The sequence below is a fragment of the Solenopsis invicta genome, chromosome 12, assembly GCF_016802725.1.
Source record: "Solenopsis invicta isolate M01_SB chromosome 12, UNIL_Sinv_3.0, whole genome shotgun sequence".
Classification (NCBI taxonomy): domain Eukaryota; kingdom Metazoa; phylum Arthropoda; class Insecta; order Hymenoptera; family Formicidae; genus Solenopsis; species Solenopsis invicta.
The window spans coordinates 7,724,260-7,750,358 of NC_052675.1; the positions used below are offsets into that span (position 1 = coordinate 7,724,260).

At 31.5% G+C, this 26,099-nt stretch overlaps 1 protein-coding gene and 1 non-coding gene across 3 annotated transcripts; one reads left to right on the top strand and one right to left on the bottom strand.

Moving 5' to 3' along the window:
- Positions 1–31: 31 nt before the first annotated feature.
- On the bottom strand, positions 32–103 carry Trnap-ugg. The gene has a single exon. It is a non-coding gene; the product is annotated as a tRNA-Pro (tRNA).
- Positions 104–1,870: 1,767 nt separating this feature from the next.
- LOC105203491 (receptor-type tyrosine-protein phosphatase-like N) lies at positions 1,871–25,572 on the top strand. Of its 2 annotated transcripts, XM_026140568.2 has the most exons (19): positions 1,871–2,126; positions 3,363–3,461; positions 8,679–8,732; positions 9,220–9,280; positions 9,591–9,731; positions 16,859–16,940; positions 17,130–17,230; positions 18,321–18,898; positions 18,965–19,135; positions 19,252–19,292; positions 19,360–19,527; positions 19,630–19,756; positions 19,879–19,946; positions 20,068–20,451; positions 20,617–20,838; positions 21,335–21,340; positions 21,988–22,352; positions 22,734–22,787; positions 22,866–25,572. In XM_026140568.2, the coding sequence occupies exons 2-19, from the start codon at positions 3,371–3,373 to the stop codon at positions 23,131–23,133; spliced, it is 2,982 nt and encodes a 993-aa protein (XP_025996353.1). In that variant the 5' UTR covers positions 1,871–2,126; positions 3,363–3,370; the 3' UTR covers positions 23,134–25,572. The 2 variants fall into 2 exon arrangements, with proteins under 2 accessions (XP_025996353.1, XP_025996354.1); XM_026140569.2 differs by lacking the exon at positions 21,335–21,340.
- Positions 25,573–26,099: the final 527 nt, after the last annotated feature.

Consider the following 26,099-nt stretch of genomic DNA (forward strand, 5'->3'; position numbering starts at 1 on the left):
ATAAAAAAGAAACTTACAATAAAAAAAAAACGGGCCCCTCCGGGATTTGAACCCGGGACCTCCTGCACCCAAAGCAGGAATCATACCCCTAGACCAAGAGGCCTGATGACCGTTTCGTATCAAGAAAGGTAGATCCAGTACGTGTCAATGTTAGCGTGTAATAGAATGTGTATATAATCCAAATGGCATTTAAAGCAGTGATCACACTAGCAATTGCCGATTGTAACTGATGATTAGCGATTGAAATTCGACCAATTGGAACAAGAAAATTTTAACTCCTTTTATTTTGATTGGCCAAAACTCAATCTTTAATCTTCAATCTTCAATTTCTATCGCTAGTGTGATCACAGCTTAAGAAAATTTCAAACGTCAATAAACGCAAAATTAGAATCTAAATATCGTCATTATTAGCAATAATACTGTAATATACATATAACAGTGTATTTCTTCAACTTATTCTATCGAATTTGACGAGTATTGAAATAGAAATTGTAATATTTTTTATCTCTTAGCTCTCTCTGTAAAGCTTGAGAATCATTGATTTTATTTGCCAAATTGTTATATCATTGATACATGTGTGATTCATTGGTAATGAATTTCATTATTACAATAATCCATTTCCCTTTCCATCACATTTAACGATCAATAAGAGGCAATTTCAATCCTAATGAAAAATAAGGAGAAATGGAAGATAGAAAAGTAAACGTTACGATGGAAGTAAAACAAGTGTTTATTGAGCATAAAGTTTAAAAGTCATTCTATTCTACATAATTCACACGACACAAACATCTCGACGTTCACATGTTTTCTTTTTTCGCGTTAAAACTATTCTACATAAGACCCCATATACTGCTAGCTGCATTCAAATATCATTTTATCCTTGTTTAATATTTGATGAGCAACAAATATAAAAGGATGTCTCTGATGTTTTCGAACGCAGCCCTGTGTACAGAACTTGTAGAACATTGCAATGCATTGAAGCGCAATATCGCAACAATATATATTTCTGCAAGCTTCTATGTGGTATGTGAGGGATATCGTGAATGTCGAGATATTTGCGTCCATCTTTCTCTGAACGATTAGCGAAAAGCGACATTTTTCCGACAATATAAAGAGAAAGAATTATTTATACGATTATTAATCATTCCTCGTTATCGAGCGTTTTCTATTAATGGCTCTTGTTCCCTCAGCTGCCATTTAAAAATCATATACGGCACGTTCCGTTTGGCGGCCTGCGCTAGTGCGCTTCTTCTCTCATGGAGCCGGGAGCATTCCGGCGAGCATAGGTCACATTTGCCTCGCGCTTTCCACTTGTCCGCAACAAGTGTTCTCTAATCGATATCACACCCTGCAAAATGTTTCCAACGTAACGTGAACAATTTCCAAATGTCCTTCGTTCTTTCTCCGATTGTATCGGCTTCGACATGCCATATCTTATTTTTCCTTATTAGGAAACGTACATCGTTTGAGATTTACATATGCAAATATAAATAATAATGCGATAAAACACACAAAGCTAGTAGTTGCGACTTTGGCGTCAACCATGTTTGCCGCGTCATCAGTCGTCCTCCTCCCCCACCCTCCCTACTTGCCCTTATTTTTTTCTCTGACAAGGGAATTAAAATGTCACTGTTAATAATGGATGTAACACTGATTGTGAGCCTCATTTCGCAGCAGTCGTATCTTTTGATTCTCGACGCATGGCAATTTTTATCACGTTTTATTTCCTTTATATAGTTTTAGCTCCTCGCTTTCTCTTCCTCTCTCTCTCTCTCTCTCATCCTACGTCTTGGTTGGCCCACTACCCGGCGGCGCGTTGCAATCGATTTGAAAATCCGACGTCGCACGGCCCTGCGCGTCGTCGCCGCCGTCGCTGCCGCCTGTTGTACCTCCTCCTCATCATCCTGTCTGCCCTCGCTTTTCAGTCAGTGCCATCGTTGCGGTGGAACCGGCAGACATTGACGGGGACATGGTCCAGGAACCCGCAGCCAGGAGCGCCAAGTGGTGATCGTTAGCGGTTCTCGCGACTCGCCAAGCGGAGGGCACAGAGTGGCGACGGTGTTTCTCGTGGTGACGCGTACGATGCGCCGCAGGGTGTGAAAAAGGCTACGTTGCGTCACGCCCAGGTGAGAACGAAAGATCAGAGGGGACCTACGTTGCATGCTCTCTCTCTTTCTCTCTTGCTCTATTTAATCTTGTGTGAGCTTGCAGGAAACTCTTGCTCTTATATCTAAACAACTTGGTTGTAATGCTGTGGAAACTGAATATGTCATATATCCTTTTTGAAACAATTGTTTATATTTTCTTTAAGATATACATATGCATGTGTAAGATACGTGTGTATGATTAAAGGGACTTTGCCAGGATACGTGAAAACGCATTTTCTTTTCATCAGTTTTCTCAGCGTACTAGTATATTTACATTGCTCATTCAACGCCAAGAGTGAATGAGTGTATTTCACTTACTTTCCATATTGCATATTAAATGAGATGTGTAAACTCCGATATTTAATAAAGCTCCATGCGAGTCGCGCGTATTTTCAAGCCAATATTTTGATTTAAAAATAATATTTAAAAGTAATCCTAGAGAAGAATTAAAATCAGATGATGTGTGTGCAGTCAGGTACACAGATTTCCTAAGAGGATATTAATTTTTCTGTCTCTGGAGAGATGGATGAATATGGCTGCAACCTGATATTTCGACTATGAGATATACAAGGATATATAATCTCGGAAAAAGGATAAGTAAATAGAGAACCGAAATGTCTGAAACGAAATTGAAAAATAATATTAAAATACAAGAGCGTCACGTCGCGTCACGTAGGACAAGTAATTTTTTTTCTTTGTGTTTTTTTTTCTTTTTTGAAAAAAAAGTAACTCAAATTCTCAGCAGCATTTCTTTTGTAGTTGATTGAAAATGGCGTGAGTGTGTTATAGCTTTTGTTGGATTTACATTCAATCGAGTGCGGGCACTGTACTCTGGGGCGATGCACTCGGGGATGGTACTTACACCAGCCCTAGAAACTATTGCTACAAGTCCAAGTGTATTTACATATTAAATATAATCAATTTGCGAAATAGAACTTTACATTTGACACAATATTTTTATTTTTCATCACATAAGTAGTTGCAATAATTGTTAGTAACTATTTAGCCATTGAAAACTATAAAACAAAATTATATTAAAAATTATATTTACCGCAAAACAACGGTAAATATAAAATAGCATAATAAAACAGTTTATGTGTATTATTTACTATTATAGCGTTTATTTTATAGACAAGAAGCGTCCGAAGGATAAATAGGTAGAAATTATAGACGTGATAGTGGATAGAATGACATAAAGTGGATTCGCAATTGTAGGAACATCTATGGGCCGTAAACGGTGGTGGCAAGGAGGCTTGGTGGAGCTGCTGGTGCTCTGTACCCTCCATCACGCTGTTCTGGCTGACGGCAACGTCGGTGAGTACAATTGCATATATTATTATCCTTCAAATGCGAAAATAACGGCTTTCGCTTCTCAACAATATACTCAATTCTCGACGCGAATACTTAGTAATCAGTAAAATTACGGTAATTACTTTTTATGAGAATATATTAGAGGATACAGAAAGAGAGATTATAATAATGTTTTCCAACAATGTCTTTTTTAATCAATTTGACTACCTTCTTCTTGTATAGAATGTAAATTGCTCCGTTTCTATTTATTTTTAAATATGGATATTTGAAATAGACATTTTTAAATATTTAAACGGTTATATATTTTTATAGAATATTTTAAGATTGTGAAAATGCTTCGTGCGCGCACGGAATATCGCGCGCGCGCACCATTCTCTTTACAATTAATAAGCGAATGAACTTTAAGTCGAGAAGTGAGGCCTTTAAAAAAACAGGAAATCTAACGTTGTACACCTTGAAGCCTTCCACTCGATATGTTTCACTGTGAACCATCTGTTATAATATTCCGTGCGATCAACTAGAAACCCTTTGTACATGAACGGTAGATGTGACGATATGAAACAAAGGATGAGGAATGTATTACGTAGATGTAACGGCACGCTAAGAAAATGATGTAGACGTAACAAAAATTAATGAGTACTTTCCGAGTTATGAGGCTTGAAAGTTACACTGTAGCTTTCGAGCCTCACAACTCGGAAAGTACTTAATAAAAAAAAACTTCTTTGTAGTATTTTGAAAAGTTCTCGAAATCGACTACAAGAAAATGCAATAAAAAATAGAGAATGTTAGAGTATTGGTGGTTCCCTAATTGAGGGATATTGATACTTCCCTAACATTCTCTATCTTTTATTGCATTTTCTTATAGTCAATTTCAAGAATTTTTTAAAATACTATAAAGAAGTTATTTTTCATTAAGTATTTTACGAGTTGTGAGGCTTGAAAGCTGCAGCTGTACTATAACTTTCAAACCTCATAACTTGGAAAGTACTCAACGAAAATGAACTTATTTATAGTGTTTTGGAAAGCTCTTGGCATCAACTATTAGATTCTGGAATCAAAAGTAGAATGTTCCGTTTAAAAAAGTTAATGTAATTTTGTTCTGACTTTGACGCCATCCAAGGTCAGACTAACAAGATCAGTAAATGGATCTTTTTAAATTCTACAACTTTTATCTGAAACACTTTTTCCTAAAATGTTTAGTTTTCGAAATATTTCGCCGGTCCGAAACTTTTGGCGGGTTCTATATAACTGCTTAATATGTATCACATGTGTTACATAAGCATCATGTCTAAAATTGGACCGTTAGACTTGAAAATGACTTAATGTCACTATTTGAACAAATTTATTTACAAAACTTTATTAATTTTTTATTTACTTTTTAAAATAATAATAAATGTTTTCAAATATTTTTTTAATTTATTTGAAATATCTGTAAATTCAATTCTCAAAAAATAAAAAAAAATTTTTTTAATCTTTCTAAGAATGTTTCTGAATTAAAATCTCAAAATCCATTTTGTATAATTTCTATAAATAATTAATCTATAAAATATTCTTCAAATATAAGAAAATTTTATATATATTTAATCTATATATTTTAGACGATGCGTGTGTTTACATTCAAGTATTAACATCGATCGTATGATACGCCCCAATGGTTGACGCCCTATTAAGTTAACGCGCGACATTATGATACTTCTGTAAGTACCATGCTGTTTCGCCACATGAAAGTGCACTTATTGATTAACAATACGTTGAAAGAAATATAAGAAGCGAGCAAACATCAGCGCCCTACTACTTTTAGCCACTAAAGATATTACTTATATTAATCTTCAAGAATACAATCATAATGATGATTGCGAAAAATAAACATATAAAAGGTGCATAACACCGTATAATATGTAGAAGGAAAATTTTATCAATTAAACCGCGACATGGTATTTGAAAGACTCGGCTATTTTAATAAAGCTTTTCTAGCTTCAGCCAAACTAATCTTGATTTTGTTTGCGTATGTGTAATATGTGTGTATGATGTATATCCCTTTGAAACAATAGTTTAGCCATTAAAGAAAAAAGGTAGAAAGTTAGCCCAACTAGACTTTAAAGATTAAAGGAGCATTTCTATAGTTTGTAATATATTCCACCAGCAGTTGACGTCAGCCGTGAGCTTTCGCGATACTATTCTTCCCAGTATACTTTTAGAAGAAATCGAGATTAAGGTCGTTGATCTTTATTGATTTCCCGTTATCCCGTTATCAGGATACTCTTCCCAGATAGCAAAATGTTAACAGTACTAGCAAATTCGTTCACAATAAAGCAGATTCTTATCCGCTGTGTCCTCTTTCTGCCATTACGATTTGTTAGTTAATGATTTGTAAATACAGCGCAAATAGAGCAAACCTTCAAATCTTGATATTGTAATTTAGGGGCTTACTCGTTTTTTTCTGATATATTTCTAATGATATTAGAGAAATAGTAAACTGTGCTGAGCTGTTGTTAGATTTCTACTAATAATATGTAGTAATGTGCAACAAATTGCAATACATGTTCTAGGCAAGTTTGGCTCTCTGGATTCACGTGCATTAGAATTATATCAATTCACTCGCCGCATATTTGTAATCCATACATTTACATAATTTTCCGTAAGCTTTACATGAGAAAATTATTTAAAGGTTGGACATTGTGAAGAAGTTAGCGGTTCTTTTATTTACGGGTATTAATAAAATAACTGAAAGAAATAATATTTTATTTCAGTACAAAATATAATTAATAACTTTGAATGGTGTATGTATGTATATAAAAAGAGTGAGTGAGTGAGTGAGTGAGTGAGTGAGTGAGTGAGTGAGTGAGTGAGCGAGTGAGTGAGTGAGAGGGAGACAGACAGACAGAGAGAGAGAGAGAGAGAGAGAGAGAGAGAGAGAGAGAGAGAGAGAGAGAGATTGAGATTGAAGAGGGAGGGTGTTCGATTTTCGCCCACGACAGCAACTCGACAGTTATCGAACCGTTCATCCTACGCAGCCACCGCCTTCGTGAGCCTCGAGATCTCTCTATCGTACGTGCGTAATATCGCTACGTTCTCTCGCTTCCTCAACTGTATCATGCAATACTTTGCTTGTCTATTTTGTATCTCCTATCTTCTTCTCGGTTTGTCCACTCTAAAATTCCAGGCAATTCTTTTGCCACTGATATACTGAAGTATATTGAAGTGCACATGACCGCCTTCATTTCAATATAATTTTATTTTCTTTTTATGATTGCTTTAAGCGAAGTAGCTAGATGTACAATATATGCAGCTATTCAATCGAGCAATGTTATCGATTACCCGTATACTTAATCATGACCGAAGTTATTCCCTTACATAACAAGCACGATTCCAGTCATTGAAAAAAACAGTTGACAATGAGTATTATATTTGGTATAACATAAAATGATGATTAAGAAATTTATTTCCTCCTGTTAACAAATTAATAATTGGATGAACATTTTTCTTTTTTTTTCAGTACATTATTCCATTTATTCCAAATGCTTTCGAGTGTTTTATTTACATCCCCAATCTCATGAGAATTTAATTCAATATTAAACATTCGATGAGACTGTAATAACATGTACGAGATAAATAATTTATTTTTGATAAGAGAATAAAATAATGTAAAACGCGATTTTAGATGAATAATCACAATACAGATTGAATATATAATTGAAAGGTTTTCAATGTTATAAAGAACTGATTAAAAATCGTAAGAAAGGAAGAAGTTGATATCTGTCCTGAATCTTTTTCTTCTTTTCTTATAAAGTTATCGTCTTACGAAAAATGTCAAAGTTTTTATATAAGATTTCAATGGAAAACGCGTATGGATGGGAATATCAATAGATATACTATATATATACATTCTTTCTACTTTATATGATACAAATGTATAGAAAACACTTTGTTCAAAATTCGTGATATTAAACGCATCAGAGCTATTTTAAATAATTTGTATGATTAAATTTAGTCTAGCCCTAGACATTTTCAGCGTGCCGTTATATTTATTTCATCATTTTACAATGTATTTCATAAGTAATACAATGCGACAATATTGCTCTTTCACGAATAAACACCTTTGAGCAGAATAAAATCAGATTGCACACCTGTTCAAATATTTGTGCAAACAAGCAGAATATAAGAGGGAGAGGGGGGTAAAATCATGATCTTAAGGTTTGTCGATTTTTGCTAATTTCTGTGGTAATGTAAAAATAATAATCTACTTTTTTTTAGATTTACCAAAACCTTATTTATTATCAGTAAAAATTAGAAGTTGTTAAACTAGATTTTTTTTTAATTTAAATTATTTTAGGACATGTCAATTTCGTCATCTTGCCCCCATATGCGAGTAAAATAACTTTTAATATCGAATAAGGTAAAAAACAGTCAAATAAAGTTAAAAATGTACTCTAATGAATAAAAAAGATTTATTATAGTATAATAATCTTATACTATTTTAATATTATAACGTAATTAAAGAAAAATATAAATAAAATATAAAAAATATATAAAAATTTAATAAAATATAAAAATGTAAAAAAAATATTTATGTAATCTAAAAATAAAATTATTAAAATTGTAATATACATTACGATACATATTGCGATTAAAATTGCGTTATATATAGTCAGAATGCTATTAAAACCAAAAAAACTAAAGCATTACCTTACCTATGCACAACTTGTGTCATATTTTACCTCTAGTCGCCGTGTTTATTTCTTTATAAAATATAAAATATTGCAATACAAAAATTGAAAAATATAAATACATTATTTTATACGTTTTTAGCTATACAATATTATGATTTTATAGAGAAAATATTTATCATAAGTATGTTAATTCTTATGAACAAACACTAAAAAGTTACGGATAGGTGCTTCTAAAACACATTTCTTATTATATTATCTATTCTTATGGACAGATTGAAATTAAACTGCCACAGATTATTTGTTACTATCTAAAGTCTCTAATAAATTAAGCATCGGTTCGTTATTTGTTATTAACTTGAAAAAATTAACAATTCGTCATCTTACCCATTTCGTCATCTTACCCCTCTCTCCTCTATGCTTGATTCTGTATTTGACGTAAATACTTGGAATTGTACATACGCTAATTATTTATTACAGTTTGGAAGCGTGTGCACACACATTCGATGTTTCTCGTAAACAGTTTCTTTTGATATAATTTTTCTGATTTCAGGATGTCTATTCAGCGAGGATATATGCGATCCTCAGACGGAAAAGTGCTTTGACGGTAACAATTTTGCACAATCCACTTTAATTAATAAGTTAATAACAATACAAGAAAGTTCTTTCTTTTTGACAATATTTCGAGGTGGGGATTGAAATCAATTTGATGTTGTTAGTCTGATTTAACGCAAAAATTGTATTTTAAAATCGAATGTAACAGCACGCAGTTTGAAAACTAAAAAATGTATATAAAATCACAGAAATATATATATATATATATATATATATATATATATATAATTAGGCACTAAACTTCTGCTATAACCGTTCGTTGGCTTTCTCTACATTTTAATTAAAATTCTTTTTCTTTCGTAGCTCTTGTGATCCCTTTATTTTTCATACTGAGAAATAAACTATTAATGATAGATTTTACATGATTTAGTTTAATCAAAGTTAATAATATTTAATTATGTTAATAATAAAACTGCAATACGCTATTAGTAAAATTCAGTAGTTTTTGTACAACATTTATATTAACATTATTTTTTCAGATCTGGCATTCGGAAAATGTATACCTCGTTACACGAATTTAGAAAATGACGATTTATATCAGTAAGTAAAAGATAAAAATCATCATCTTTAAAACTGAGATGTATTTATGGCAGCTATAAATTATTCGTACTGCAACGTCTACGTCTCAAATGTCAATTCGAGATATATGTGAACACGATATATATGAACCAAGCGGAATTGAATCCTCTTTCCGATCAGTTAATTTTATCGTCGGGTCGTCAAACGGTCTCGCTACTTCGTCTTTATCGTCTTTATTATCGTACACCTACGTAATGTTTTAGCGCATAAGATGTAGCATAATCAACCAATATTATTGGGTTGCAATACAAGTCTGTTCTCTATCACACAGATATAATCTTAATGACGGTGAACTGGAGCTGCTACAATCGGTGAGACTACAATTAATGAGACTGGAATCTGATGGATACAAATGGAAACATCCTTTTACACAATGCATTGTGCAAACCTTGTTGCATAATCTCCGATATGGGTATGTCGCTTTGTTAAAATTTATAATCATAACTCATAACAAACTGAAATTTGCGTATAAACCAATACAACGATATATTTTTACAATTTTAATATTATATACATATATATATATATATATATAAATCTTAGAGATGTTACTTTTTGCCTCATCAAATAAAATTTATGCACAGTCAATAAAAGAAGAAAAAGTCATATACTTGCTCTCTAATATTTATTCCTTTAGATCAAATTCTTTAAAAAAGATATTTAAAATTATATTTGTATAAGTATTATATCAGAGAAACATTTAAACGCCGAAATACCATTGTCCTATGATGGAAAAATGTTTGCAGTATATTTATATTTAGCATGACAAAATTAATGGAGAAAAATTATAAATTTTTAAAATCCGAAAATTGTATATGTATATATGTGTACGCAAGGGTAATTTTAATAAATGCGTGGCGATCATCTTGATTATACAAAGAAATATTAAAAATAAAACATTAAAATAGAAACATTTGAAAGACAACTTTAGTGGAGAGAAAAAGAAATTAGAATTTTTTAAATAAAAGAAGATTTAAATGAAAGAAGAAAGTTGATTACAAATTAAGAAACAAATGGCGAGAATTCTCCGGAAAAAAAAGATTCCAAAAAGGATATATAAGGAGTTCTCCGCCCCTTTGGTATGCTTGAGTCCAACAAATGGCGGAGTGGAAATTAATTCCTATTGACATAACAAAGATTCAAAGATACCCGGCAATAGGAGATTTCCTTGTTAGCTACATCTTTGGTGACCGGAAAATTAAAGCAAGTCTACTTTCTTAACTTGTTTCCAAGAAACCAATTAGTCCACTTCCTAAGTTACCAATAAGGAAGAAAGACAAGGTGGTTCAAACAGTTAACTTTCGGAAGAATATTCAGGGGTATACAGATATCACCTTCCAGCAAAGAAGTTGAGACCTGTCAAGGGGGTAACCACTTCATATATATATGATTTCATATGTAATCATTACATATGTAATCAACAGAAATGAATTTGGATTTCTGTGTAATTATTGGAAATCATGTGTAATCATCATAAAATCTATAATAAAATCATGTATGATCATCATGAAAGCTAATAAAATAAGTGCAAATAATTCTAAGATAGGTTAAGCATAAATATATGCTGGATATGCCGTCATTACCTATTGAGTCGTGCAGTTTCTGCAATATCTGCCGCGCTACCCGTCGTACTGCTCAACATCTATACAACGTCTATACTACATCTATACTACGCAGCGCATATGCATGCGGTCGCGCTTATGTGTGTTACCCTTCGCATACTATTGTAGACAAATATTACTGACCTGCATAAACGATTGTACGTCAAAAATGACGTACGAATCAATAGTGTTGGGTTTTGATTTATCAATAGATTTTTTTCTATTCAAATAATGGAGAATGACAAAATAATCTATAAAAATAAAACAACCTATGTTAATGTTAAAACTTAACCCGAAACTCAAGAAGGTCAAATTGCCATGGCTGTAGTTATAATGTGGAATAAAATAGAAATGGGAATAGGGCTAAAAGTTCCTGTATATTTAAAAAATATCATGCATCTTGAAGGTTATGACACAACTATTGCCATACAGAAGATGACGAAAGATGGCATTGAAAATCTAGAATTCTTTGATAAAAATGAAATGTTTAAGTTCATAAAAAAGGACGAGAAACTTAGCGACTATTTCAACAAATATTATATTTGTCTCACTGACTTTCGCATTATGAAATATTTATTAAGAGGCGATTTATCAAAATGACGACATTGCTTAATAGATGAAAGAAAAAACAGAGTTACCATCTAAAAAATAAATTTAAAAAATTTTTTAAATATTTAATTAATTATTAAAATTACACAAATAAGTGTAAATAAATAAACAACTATACAAAATTCAACTAATATAGATAATTACAAAAATAATTTTTGAGATAATTATTAATACCAAAAAGGAAATTTTGCTCTAATGTTTAATGTGTTTTACTTCTTTAGTTACATTGCAATTTATGTTTTAATATTAACAAAGCAATGATAATATAAATTAAAATAATGTAAAATTACAATGTTCTACAATTATTTTTTAGATAAATAAACAAATCGACAAGCAAGTTGTAGAGAAATTTTTGCCTGCTTCTGTGGAAATAGTCATCATTGAAGAAGAAATAAATAATCCGGAGAACTTTAACTATAATGCTAAGGTTAAGGCTGATATTATTTGCCCCATATGTACATACAAAAAAAATAAAAGCCCATAAACTCGAATACCGAAAACAAGGAAAAATGAGAGAGATAAAATCAAATTTTGTGAAGCACATCAAATCTCATTTTTCCATTGTGGGCAGTTCAAAGCAAATTCAAAGCAAGCTTTTTGAGAACTTTGTTTTGCATTCCGTCGAGGAAAATCAGCTTGAAGACAATAAATCGACGATTTCTGTTATGGATTTTGCGAGTTCAGGGAAATAACTTCCTGGAGTATAGTCGAGCCGCATATTGCTCCAGAAATACATCATCATGCGCCAGTAGTTTTAAAAACGAAACTTTAAATAAAATTATAAAACGTAAGGACAAAAAATCTTGATTATACAAAAGACAGAAGCTATAAATCCATTATAAAAAAACCAAACTCGAATACCGCAATTTTTAAAAATTTTAAACAAAATTGTCCTAATTTTTCAAAAAAATATAAAGTTAAAGGAATGTTTAGAGAATGCTTTATTAATTAGAGAAGAAAACTTGGGAAATATTGTTAGACAAAATTATGACAAGAAAAACACTTTTTTATTACAAACATTAATTAATTCTGCTGAGAAGAATATAAATACGTCAAACTCTAGTTCTAGATACAATGAGACTCTCAAGTTATTTTCGACATATATATTTATGCTTGAAGGAAGATTATTATACAAAACACTATATAAGAATCTTCAATTACCTTCTCCTACGTATACAGTACCGGCCAAAATTATATCACCTTTCGATTTTTGGAGCATAACTTTTATTGAAGTGTATTGAATGCATTCAAAATTTTATAATAAACACTTGATGAAAAATACACCTTGTACATAAAGTGTAATGAGATTTGACAATATATACTATAATCCTTTGACTATAATCTTCAAATTTTTTTAAATTTTTTCATAGACGCATTTTTGTGCTTTTTTGTTTTTTGCATTGCAATCATTGTTTTTACCATTTATCATAACATAGTTTTAGCCGTTAGATTTAATATTCCACATTATTTATACTTGTTATGACTCAAAACTAATTATGATTAAAATTTTACATATGTTGGAAAAAATTTTTAATAAAAATAACTTTTCACAAGTTGCTGTTTCCATTATTTGATAAAAAGTTATTATTTACGCAAGTTATATTTATCATCAAAATATATTATGATTTAATAGAGATTCATGTCCTTTAAAACAAGCTATGCTAAAAAAATAGAAAGGTGATATAATTTTGGCCAGTACTGTATAGGCAGACATTTGCAAGAGAAAGGGGAAAAAATTGTTGAAGGAAAATTACGTTGCGATCAACTGAAATCTTACCTACCTGAAAGAAACTTGCTTCTTCCTGTATGGATCTCGGAAGATGCTACAAGAATAACTGGTAAAATTCAATATGATCTCTTTACAAATCAATTAAATGGATTATTTTTACCATTTAATAAGCATGGAATGCCTATATCGTATTTATTTCTGGCCAGATCAGCCAAGGAAATTGAACATTACTTCAATGAAAGAAAAACTGCCTCATTAGTTTATGTTATTATGGCACAACCCATCGCAGAACATACTATTCCATTTTGTCTTTTATTATTTGGTACTGATAATAAGTTTACCGTACAAGATGTCATCACACGCTGGAAATTTATTTGTAAAAAACTAGCTAAACATAAAATAAAAATGTACTCGGATTTTCGTCAGATCGAGATCCTCGTTTATTAAAAGCAATGCGCACGGAAATACATTTGGGACTTTCACAGGTGTGCAGTACCTCGAACTCGAGTTTGACGTCAAATTGGACGTGGTTTAATGCTATATATACTGACAATAATATTGTACAAGATACCATACACATACAAAACTTAGAAACGGGTTATTGAAACCCTCTATTCTGTTACTGTTAGGGTACAAATTTATTTCTGTAAGTTATTTAAAAATACTGATAAATATTATGTCCAATGATAAACACTTATTATCTTTATCTGATATTGAACCTAAGGTCAAAATGAATTTTGAATTTGCTAAGAAAATATGACAAGAATATGTACGAAAATTACTACTTAATCATATTCCTGATTCTGAAGGTACCGTGCTATATTTAAAATTATTAAATTATATAATACTGTCATATACTAATTCCTTACTAATTTAACGCCGTTAATAGAAGGCTTTCTAAATTATGGTATTGTGTATTTATAATACGGCGCAATTGAATAAAAAATAACCAAAAATATACTTTAGCAGACAACTTTTTAAGTTTAAATTGTTGTACCTGTATTAAAATTAATGCACATAGTATGATAAAATATAATAAAAAATTTAAGAGATAACAATCTGCCAGATCTGTTTATGTCATTATTGTTTAGTAATCAACGCTGTAAATCATTTTTTCGTCAGATTAGATCTATGCCCACTACTTATTCAACTATTGTAAATTGTAAAAATTAAAAACAAATACAATTTTAAGGCTTTTATGAATAATGATTCAAATATAACAATACGAGCTAAGGAGCCGTGTTGGGTATTGTGCGCCCAAAAACAAACAAATGCCAAATAAATTTTATTGTAAATTGTTTACTTGATATCATACATAGAATTAAGAAAATACAATTACAAAGTGATATCTTAGCTAGCAAATTAACTAAAAATATTAATTTTCCGAGAATAGGACATAAAGTCAAAACAATACAGATTCAAACCAATTTACCAACTAATGACAATATTTATGAAACTATTGAAGAAGCTAAGAAAAAGGCAGTCACTGATGTTTACAAATTTAATTTAGAACCGAAGAAACTAAATTGCAATTTACCTTTTGAAGTTAATGCGAGAGTTAATGACTCTGAAGATATTGAAAATCGAAATAAAAACGGTAACTTGCATGACTCTGTAGACGGCGAAAATTAGAGAAAATAGTACAGTTACATCAACTTTTACTCTTAGAAATATGGAAAAAGAAGAGTTTCTAGAAGAAAATATCTTTGAAGATGTATCCACTTTATCATGCGTGTCTGATGGTTACCTTAATATGAAAAATTATGATAAAACGATCCTTGTATTAAGTAAAGAAAGTCTATTTACTATAATTACAGATGCACATGGTAAAGAAAATCGTCTATCTGTTGGCTTCTTAATAAAAGTTGTGGTCGCCTCAGTAGTGATTGTTTACAGTGTGTAATGGAAAAAAAATTTTTTTCTAAACCAAAATCTAATTTAAGATCGAATCTTTCAATACCATCTTGTAAAATTTGTGATAATGTAACTGTCGGTGAGTGGTGTCTATTTCGACAAACCGAAAACAATGTAATATTCTTAGGTTTGATTTTAGGAAGTTTTTCCTACCTTCAAGGTAAAAGTGGAAAATCTAGAGAATTTTCCAAAGAATGTGCAATTATCAATTATGAATCAAATAAAGTAGGAGTATTGTGTTCGTGGTATAATTACGATACCAAAGGAAATGTTAAACCTGTATTAATAGAGAGCCATGGATATATAAGTTTGAAAAATTATGTATGTACCATTACTAGTGGATTTATAGAAAACAAATCAAAACTAGAATTAAAACTTCATGAGACTGTTGTAAAATACATCAAATCTTTTGTTGAGACTGAGCCAATAGCTAATCTAAATGAATATACGTATATGTACTAGTTTTTTTTTGAAAAAACAAAAATCTTTTATTTACTCTATAGGAGTTGTAATTTTTTCAAAAGAGAATGAATATAAAATTAAATTTATGAGAAAGAAAAAAAAATATTTATTTTATTTTCCAAAGCGAGTCGATAATTGTATAATTAAATCTGTTAATATTATACGTAAGTTATCATCTCTTAATATCGACGTCAAAGGATTTTATTCGTTCTCTCAACAGGAACTGGCAACTTACAAATTAGGATAAGTTTTATAAATGGTATCATTTATCTTTCTCTGTTGTTGGGAAGTTATATAATATATAACTTTTTCGTTTTTGTTTTTTTTTATATGTATATATAGTCATGTTTACGAATTCTATTCCGAATTTTGTCGCAAATTATAAATCGTCTAAAAGTCTACTCTTGTGTTATAAAACACAATTATTTTCTATATGCAATAAACATTGCATTTGAATTTTTTTTCAACTTATTTTGTATTTTCCCGAAAGATTTGCTTCTTTTGGTGAATATGTAAATATTTATCATAGTTGTATGCGTGTAAGCACGTATTATTCATTTCATAACAAGATTGCAGTAGTTACTATTAGAGAAAAGTGTGCAAAAGCACAAGTTTTTTACCTTCAGATGAAGTTCAACACAAATTTACAAAAACTGACATCTAATGATTACTTTATTTAATTTTATTTAAAAAAAATTAGCAATCAATAATGTTTCTAGTCAAAGAAAATTATTTTTAATCACAAGAAATCTGATGATTACATATGCAATCATAAGAAATCATTGTGTAATCAGATGAAGTCATTTATTTTATCAAATAATTTCATATGCAATGAAGAAAAATTATTTGCAATCAGATGAAATCATTTGCAATCAGATGAAATCATTTGCAATCAGATGAAATCATTTGCAATCAGATGAAATCGTATGAAATCAAATGAAATCATGTAATCTGTGGGACAACATTTTAGTTAGTGGTTACTCTCTTGGGACCTGTATATACAGAAGAGATTAAGTCTTTTTGATCTTCCTATAAATCTTGGAAACGATAGAACAAAAAAGAGAATTTATTGAAGAGACCAAACAGCCCTTTTCAGGACCACCTCCATTTATAACACAATAATTATCAATAAATTGAATGTTAGCAGACTTTCATTCGCGCTACAAATGTAATATTTGGTGTTAGTTGTAATACTTAATATAATAGAACTTTGAATTTTTTCAGACAAAATAATCTTCGTGATTTTCGTCTCTGCGAATATTTGAAAAAACCGAACCTCAATGAACAAGATGAACTTATTGATGAGGTCAGTGTAAATCGTAATTTTTGTTTGCTGACTATCACAAACGTGTTCGCAAACATTGAGAAATATCTTTTTCCAATAACATCTCTGTTTGCTGATCGTAATTTATTTTTTGAAAATATGTAATTATTATAATCATAATATTACTTGGTATTAATCAGTCATTTTTGATTTTTTTTTTTTTTTTTTCAGATAATTCCAGCGATTGCCATACTAAGAATATCTGCGGACAACGAGAATCCTGAGAACAATTTAGCCGATATTCTGTATCATCCCCAAGACATTAAAGACAAGTAGGTTTTATTTTTTACTAAAAATATTGTAAGTTATTATATTACAATTAAATTCAAATTGCTTTTATAAAAATAATTTCTAGTAATTGTTTTATTAATTTTATATTCTATTATTTAAAAATACAACGGAAGACTTAAATAAAAAATTAAACGGAATATGAATCATCATATTTGTTATTAAAAATTAACTTGTGTATATATTGTTACGCTCGGTATTGACAGTCCGGCGCGTGAACGGAGTTTCGATACGAGATTGACGATCGGCTGTCGTCCATAGACACTTAGGAAACTACCTGTCGTTTGTCTTTGTCTTTGGTTCTGTAAACGAACTGTCGTTTGAACTAAAGACCGTAATTTTAAGGTCCGTCTTATTATTTCAGGAGCGCGCGTGTTTCCGTCGTGCGCGAGTGCGCGAGTGCGAACCGACCTGTCCGGTCGTAACAATATATTAAAATAAAATAAGGCGTTTTGTACCACGTGAATCCCTGGAGACTTGTGCTAAATTTTCCGCTTAAGCTGTTTAATATAATTCTGTGGTTATATAAAAAGAAATGTAGTCATAAGTACATTAATTTTTAATACTATGCATAAATAATACATACAAGGTGATTATTATTAATGAATGTCCCATAGGAGCATGATTTATCGACGAATATGTATTTCTAACATATTATTATATTAGAAATTACAAATGCGTGCTTCTATGGTAAAAAGTGGGGATATTCATTAATAATCACCCTGTATAATGTATAGTGCACTATTAGCTTTATAATAATTTTTAGTCTTTAACAATGTGAAATACATTTTATCACATTTTACTTAACAAATATAGTAAAGTATAAATAAAGTATGCTGTTGGTCCGTGTGGATCCATACAACATGATGTACGAGTTTTAAAATTGGTACAAATCGCAAAGAAAATAAAAAAATATATTTAACAAATACATCAAATAAAAAAATTAACATTAATCAAAAGGATGATTCAATATTTCTTTATTTATTTTTTTGAATTTTTGAAAACGGATATCAATTTTTTATAACAAACAACAATTATCATCATCATAAGAAAACTCATAAACTTTATTTACAGTTCTGAATATATGAAATGGCGTAGTGAAAGCAATCGAGCTTCAATTAACAAGGAGAAATTCGACAATGAATATGGAAAATCACTGAACGATGTGCGCAAGCAATTTTATCCGCCCAGAACACGTCGGTTCAGCTTCATTGACGATTATAAAAACGACGTTACCGAATCGCTCGCAGATACTTTGAAAGACAAGACATTGTCCGAGGATGATGAAACTATTTATGACACTCAATTTTTGTCTGCTGAGGACTTGGAATTCTTACGGAACGAAAAATTGCCAGATTATACACTGTTAGAGCCTTCCTCCGATGACGAGACAAATGAGAGAGAATACGAAAGAGCATTCTCCAGAAAGTATAAGCATCGGAAGAAACCATTACGTCTCGAATTTTCCGATGTTGATGCAAAAAGGACGGTGACGAAACTTAATGAGGATCTCAACCATGAAAATGGCGAAATCGATGAAGATAAGTCAGAAATCGAGAGACCCGACGAGGGTACCGAGAAAATACGTGAGATGTATACCGAGGGAGGAGTCGTCCGACCGACTATATATAAAATTAAATCCGATACGAGTGGTAAGTTTATCGTTAGAAAAGATCACTTAAGTATCTTTTTACTAAATTGAATTGCATCTAACGCAGGAACTGTATACGACGAGATGTACGACGACGATGACGATGACTTGGACGCGCTTTTGTGGAGACGAGAGTTGGCTGGCTTTAAGCGCAGGGAACGCTTGGACGTTAAAAAGCCTGGACCGCTGTTTTCGACAAATAATTATGCATTTAAAACCCAATCTGCAGCTAGTAAAAGTAAAGTACACGTTTGATTTTTGTTTTTTTACAATTAGCTTGTTTATTTCAAAGTCATTTTTACTGGCATTCCAAAGACGTAATTCACACTTACCATAATATTCACGTTTTTGCAGCCCTCCTTGACAAAGATTACTCCGAGATGGACAATCAAGACGTAAGTGTAATCGAATTAACTTTGCCTATTATATCCTTGTGGACATTACATCAGCGTCATATTGTAGAATAACCAAATATATGCACCATTGACTAAGAAGGAATTACGCGGTAATAAGAATAAAATGAACGATGATCAGCCAGAAACTTACGAGAATGTCGATTTAGATCACGTCTACATCGAGTTTGAGCAACCATTTCATAACTGGAGTGAAGGAGCACACGTGGTTACTAAGGTAGATATAGAATAGAACAATATGAAAAGATTATTCAAAAAGAGATTATTTATTAATTATAAACAGCACTTAAAATGTTATGTCAACTGTTTGAATTTACAGGTAGAAAAATTCTTGGGATTGCCTCTCGGAACATTAAGAGGTACACGAGTGGGTCGTGCGGAAGTAACGTTCAAAGTTGTTCCAAATGACAAAAACTACAATGCAACCGATGTTGCTAACAGCATCGGTATAATAATTTACACACCCTACTTATATGAATATGAATTCTAATAAAGATATATGAATATTATAATAAAATGCGAGATAAAAACAAATCTATTTACAAAAATAAAATATGTTTTATTCTAGATAACATACGTGGTAAATTACAAGATGCTCTAGGAATCAAAGTTATTCGAGCGGGTATAGGCGATAAGGTATTACAATAAATCATACTATATACATTGTTGATATAGATTAAGTAATTGGCAAATTTTGCATATAGACATAATATTACTTTATTATCAATATTATCAATAAAAGTATTTTTTGCAACAGGCTAAATTACCAGCTACTTTGGAGGTAGCCAGAGATAGTGAGATGAGTTCCAGTTTCTTCGGTGCGTTAGTAGCTGCTGGAGTTGCAGCTGCGGTCGCAGCCGCAATAGTTACCCTGATAATTGCGCGTCGCCATGCTAAATATCGAGCGAAGCTTGCCGGACTGACCACTCCGGATCCAGAAGCATCGAAAGACTATCAAGATTTATGTAGAGCACGAATGCACGCGAAACAACCGAGCGAGAAATTGGAGTCACCACGTATTACAAGTTTGTCGCGCGAAAACGAATTCAATAATTTGCCCTCCAATCGTTCCAGCACATCCTCTTGGGGCGAGGAACCTACTCTCTCCAATATGGATATCTCGACCGGTCATATGGTTCTCGTAAGCATATGTACATACTAAAAACGAGAAAAAAAGAAAAATGAAAGATTTTAATAAATATACTTAAGCTTTCAAAACTTACGTTGTAGTACTTAATCAATTTAATGAATCGTTATTTCATGTACTTCTCATGTTTCTTATTCTATATTAAATTTGTATTTTCAGAGTTATATGGAGGATCATTTGAAAAACAAAGATCGTTTGGATCAAGAATGGGCGGCATTGTGTGCTTATGAAGCCGAACCATCATCTACGGAGATAGCGGAGAGTGAGGCAAACGTCAAGCAGAATCGTCCCAACGCGGCACTTCCCTACGATCATTCTCGAGTAGTCCTGAACGATCTTGCAAACGCCAATAATTCTGACTACATAAACGCTTCCACGATCGTAAGTACATATGTATCTCTACTCTTAGCTCTTGTATTTCATATCATTCCTTCAATGAATCCTCCTGAGAAATATCTCGACATATTTATTTTTTTAATTTGATGTATTTTATATCTAATCATGAAATAATTCGCAGAGAACGTCGGTATGTGATCAAAAAAAATTGTCGCTCTGATTTTCATAAGGGTGATCTTATAAGAGTATACATATATACGTATGTACACTACATGTCGCGCGGGAGTACTATTTTGTTGAAATACATTGGAATATTATATCAAGTGCATAATGTTCTGTAAACTCTAACATTCAGGAGGATATCATGTTTCCGTTCGCGAATATTTCAATATACATGTGAAAATTTACTGATCGTTTCACGAAATAGTTACAAAGTAATTTGATTAAAAATAAAATTAATATTTTCGTTTTCACGATAACGTTGCTGAAATACATACGACATTTGCTTTTCCGGCTGCTACATCTCAATATATACATATAGAAGTCGGTAAGTTTCACAGTCGATGGGCGCATGTCAAGCTGATTATTAAAAAAATCGTAAAATCGTTTCTCAGCGCAATTTGTAAAGGCTTGTGGTAGATTTTTTTTTTTTTACTGCATCGTAATCGTAACACAAACGAACGAACCAGCATGTTTATCGAGCAAGCTTTGTATTTTTTAAATGCACAATCGGCAATGTATAATATGACCGTATATTATGTTCAACTGATACATATATGTATATTCGTAAATGGAAAACTCAAAAAATAAATAAATAAATAAATAAATAATTGGCAATAACGGAAATACAATAAGACATTTTATTTGAAGACTTTAATTGAAGACACCCATGATTTTTTAAACGCGATCCTCTTTTGAACTAACAAAAAAAAATGTGAGATTACAGAATCTTTATAGGTATTGAGCAAATTACATCAATTAAGGTTCCGAAATTCATTGCCAGTACTGAAAATCTATAGTATACGTAACCTGAACTAATAAATTTTCAATACTGGCAGCCTAAGTGATCAAAATTTAATTGTTTTTTTTTTTTAATATACGAATAAGAATAAACCTAATTTATCGATTATAATGGAGCGTTTATCGAGTCATCTTGTCAAAGCCGTAGTCGTAATATCCGTTTACTCGTTGCAGACGGATCACGACCCTCGAAATCCGGCTTATATAGCCACACAAGGACCGTTACCGCAGACCACAGCTGATTTCTGGCAATTGGTTTGGGAGCAAGGCAGCGTGGTGATTGTGATGTTAACGCGACTTACCGAAGAAGGCCATGCCATGTGCCATCGTTACTGGCCCGAGGAAGGATCGGAGCTCTATCACATCTACGAAGTACATCTCGTGTCGGAGCACTTTTGGTGTGATGATTATCTAGTGCGCTCTTTCTATCTGAAAAATTTGCGCACTTGTGAGACCCGTACTGTTACGCAATTTCACTTTCTCTCCTGGCCGGAGAACAGCGTCCCGTATTCTACAAAGGCTCTGCTCGAGTTTCGTAGGTTTGTGTTGATTTAATTGCTCACTGGTATTTGTAGGGGATAAGGAGATGCATGCGTGCGCGCACAGCGTGTCTTTTATTATTACTTAATTTATATGTATTTATAAATATGTATTATATTGTATAATATTCTATCCCATATTATTCTATTATATAGTATATTACATATGCAATTTTGTTATTTTTACGCATTGTTAAAAAATTAAGTATTAAAAAAGATTTAATAATTGAGACTACTGCGTTTCATACATAATTATATTTATATGTCAATAAAAGTCCAAAAAAGGATTCAACTGATACTATATTTTACTATTCTATATTTTGCATTGAACAATATTTGGAAATGTTATTTTCAAGCTATTTCAATCTTTTCTCTTTCTAGGAAAGTTAATAAATCATACCGCGGAAGATCATGTCCGATAGTCGTGCATTGCAGGTAAGCATATATTGTTGTATTATTTTGATTAATCAATGTGACGATTGGGGTATTCTCTCATGTTTAATTATTCCATAGTGATGGAGCTGGGCGAACCGGTACTTACTGTTTGATCGACATGGTCTTAAACCGTATGACGAAAGGAGCGAAAGAAATCGATATCGCCGCTACTCTCGAGCATATTAGAGATCAAAGACCCGACATGGTTGCCACGAAACAACAATTTGAATTTGTCTTGATGGCAGTGGCAGAAGAGGTACATGCGATTCTTAAGGCTTTACCTGTATCTAGTGAGAAATCCGTTACGGCTGCCGGTTCTTCGCCACCCACGAAATCGGAGCAATGAAGCTAAAATTACGGCGTAAATTTAACCTTAAATGGTATACAATTGGTCCGTTGACTCTTTTTTTTTAGATTTCTAATAGATTTAGTCAAAATTTTGTTACTTTTTTATGTTTGTTTATATATTTTATGAAAAATTCAAAAGATTTAATTTAATTATTTTCCAAAGCTATTTTTCGTGATTTATCATTTTTTATTTGTTATAATGTATAAAAAATCTAATTTTGTTTGCTCATATCTGTATAATTGTATCAACTATTTTTATACTCTTTAGGGTTAAATTAATCGTAATTGAGATGCAAACGAGAGTAAAAGATATCTATTCTATTGATTTCGATGTGTCATGAAAATGCTAAATACTTTTACTAGCTGTTTACTACGATATAACTTACTGAAGCAAAGTGAATCAATCGGTTTCTTTCATTGGAATTTTCTACACGCTCTCTTTCCCGATTAACGCACTTTCGCGTGATTATAGTTTTAGAGTGCACCAATTATCACGAGCTTTTTCTTTCGTATTCTAATTGTATTTTCCCAAAATGCAAAAAAAATCGATTTAAATTCCTATAATGAGAAATATGTAATGGCATAATCAGAGAAAAGTATTAATTTATAATAAGTACATTTTTTATTTAAGTAAGATATGTTTAAAGAGAGGAATAATAAACGATACGCATGTTAAGACTAACTTTAATTATGTATGTGAACGTGCATGATACTTAAGCTTTTTTTTTACTGCTATGTTCTGTAAGATAACACTGTTTTATTACATCGACTAATCGTATAACATCCCCTTCCGCTCATGCAAACGCGGCCTATTTCAAGGGTCAAGTACTTGTAGACAACAAACAGATGGACATGGTTATGTGATACTCGAGGCATGTGCAATGTATCAATAATTGAATGATTATTACACTGTGCGATCGATCGGTGAAACAATGGAACATTTTATACTAGTAGAGTCTAATTAGTACTTTGATTTTTTGTCATTAAACGCGGTCGTTTGAGATCAGAATTTTATTTGTTTGATATAAGGATTATATTCAATATTCTTATGGACTGACGATCAGATTGGCTGCGTTTAACATTAAATATGCGATTGTGAATACGGGTCGGAATTTTTATTGTCTGTAAACAAAATGTATTGTTTTTCGTAAAGTAGTTATGGAATATTTATATATATAAAAATCTTTCCATTGAAAATTGTAGATTTTAATACTTTGGAAATATACATATTTTTCACACACACACACGCACACGCACACGCACGCACACACACGCACACACACACACACACACACGTTCAAATTGAATCATAATTATTTAAATTTATTTATAATGTTAAACACTTTCGCGAAAAACAATACATTTCTATTGTATTGTAAAACATTTGCAAAAAGATAAGATTTTCTTACGTATACGTAAATTATGTACACTGATTGAATTACATTAACTTTTACGCGCGTGTCCTCCAATAAACGTGCTTTAAAATAGCTTTAAAGGAATGAATGAATTTTTCTCGAATTCAATGAATAATAATTAGCGTAAACCAATCAGCTAAGTCAATTGCACGATACCAAAATACGTATATTATAAAATGTGAGCATAAAATTTATTTTAGTGAAGCGCGTCATGTACAATTTCAAAACAGCCGCACTTCCTATCTTTTTTATTTCTTTTGTAAAAAATTTTTAATATCCTATATATTTATTTTATAAACAAATTGAATTTATACGTAACAATATGAAATAAAAAATTTTATTACACTTTATAAAATTATACAGGTATATATATATTTTTTTTTTCAAGTACGCGAATGATCGATCGAACAGCCGCAAACTATTAATTTACAAAAAGACAAAAAGCGTGCGTTTGTAGTAAGAAATGGTCTGGTCTAGAGACCCTCTAATAAGAGTCGCGATACAAGAGGAGAATCATTTTTGATTGGTCCAAAATATTTGATCGAGAGATGTGAATATAGACAGAGGTATATTAAACAGAGAGAAATACATTTTTCTGTCTAATGTATTTCTCTTTCTGTCTTGAAGATTGACCATACGATTACTCAGACTACAAAAATCGGCTCGTGTCACTCTTATTAGAGGGTCTCTAGTCTGGTCAATCGTTAATCATTGTTTTATTTTTCAGAATTACTACAGAATCGGTAATATGATTTGATATTTTTAAGTATTGTGTGTGGGTGCGATCGTTTTGCTGAGAAATTATATAAATTGATGAACATGATGTTAAATGGTGCAGAATACATACGTAAGTGTATATGCTGATAGGCATATTATATATTTTATTACTGTTTGGCGATTAAATTCGCATCAGAATTTTTGACATTTTATTAGTTATATTATTTTTTGCGAATGTATTATAAACTGCATATTTGTAACATCTACTTAATTTATTGAAAAATATGAATTTTAAGAAGCAAAAACTAAGAAGGAATTATAACATTTTTTTAAATATATTTTTAAAACCAGTGTCAAAATTGATACTAAATAAAATCACCCACACAGCACATATCATTCGAAGGACGTTACGTATTTATTTACGCCACAACGTATGGATGTCCTGACAATGAGATATGCTGTGTGGGTAGTGATAGGTTTAAGAATCAATGTTTCGCGAGCCTATATATCAATTGTTTAACAGTGTTACGCGATGCAAATATTATTTTAGAGAGGATTTTGAAAAGCAGGAACACTAATGTACCTTGAAACTGTGTCAAACTTCGCTTGATCACCGCAAACTGAGTTTGATTAGCCTTCTTTAGCACCGACTGACTCACAAAACAAATTCTATATTTTTATGTAAAGGGATGACTATATATATATAAATGATATAATTATATAAAATCTATACTATGTTACCCAATATATAATGCTATATATATATGTTGTAAAATAATAAATCAATCTATGTTCAAGCCATGTGTGAACACGTTTGTATTTCCTTCCATTC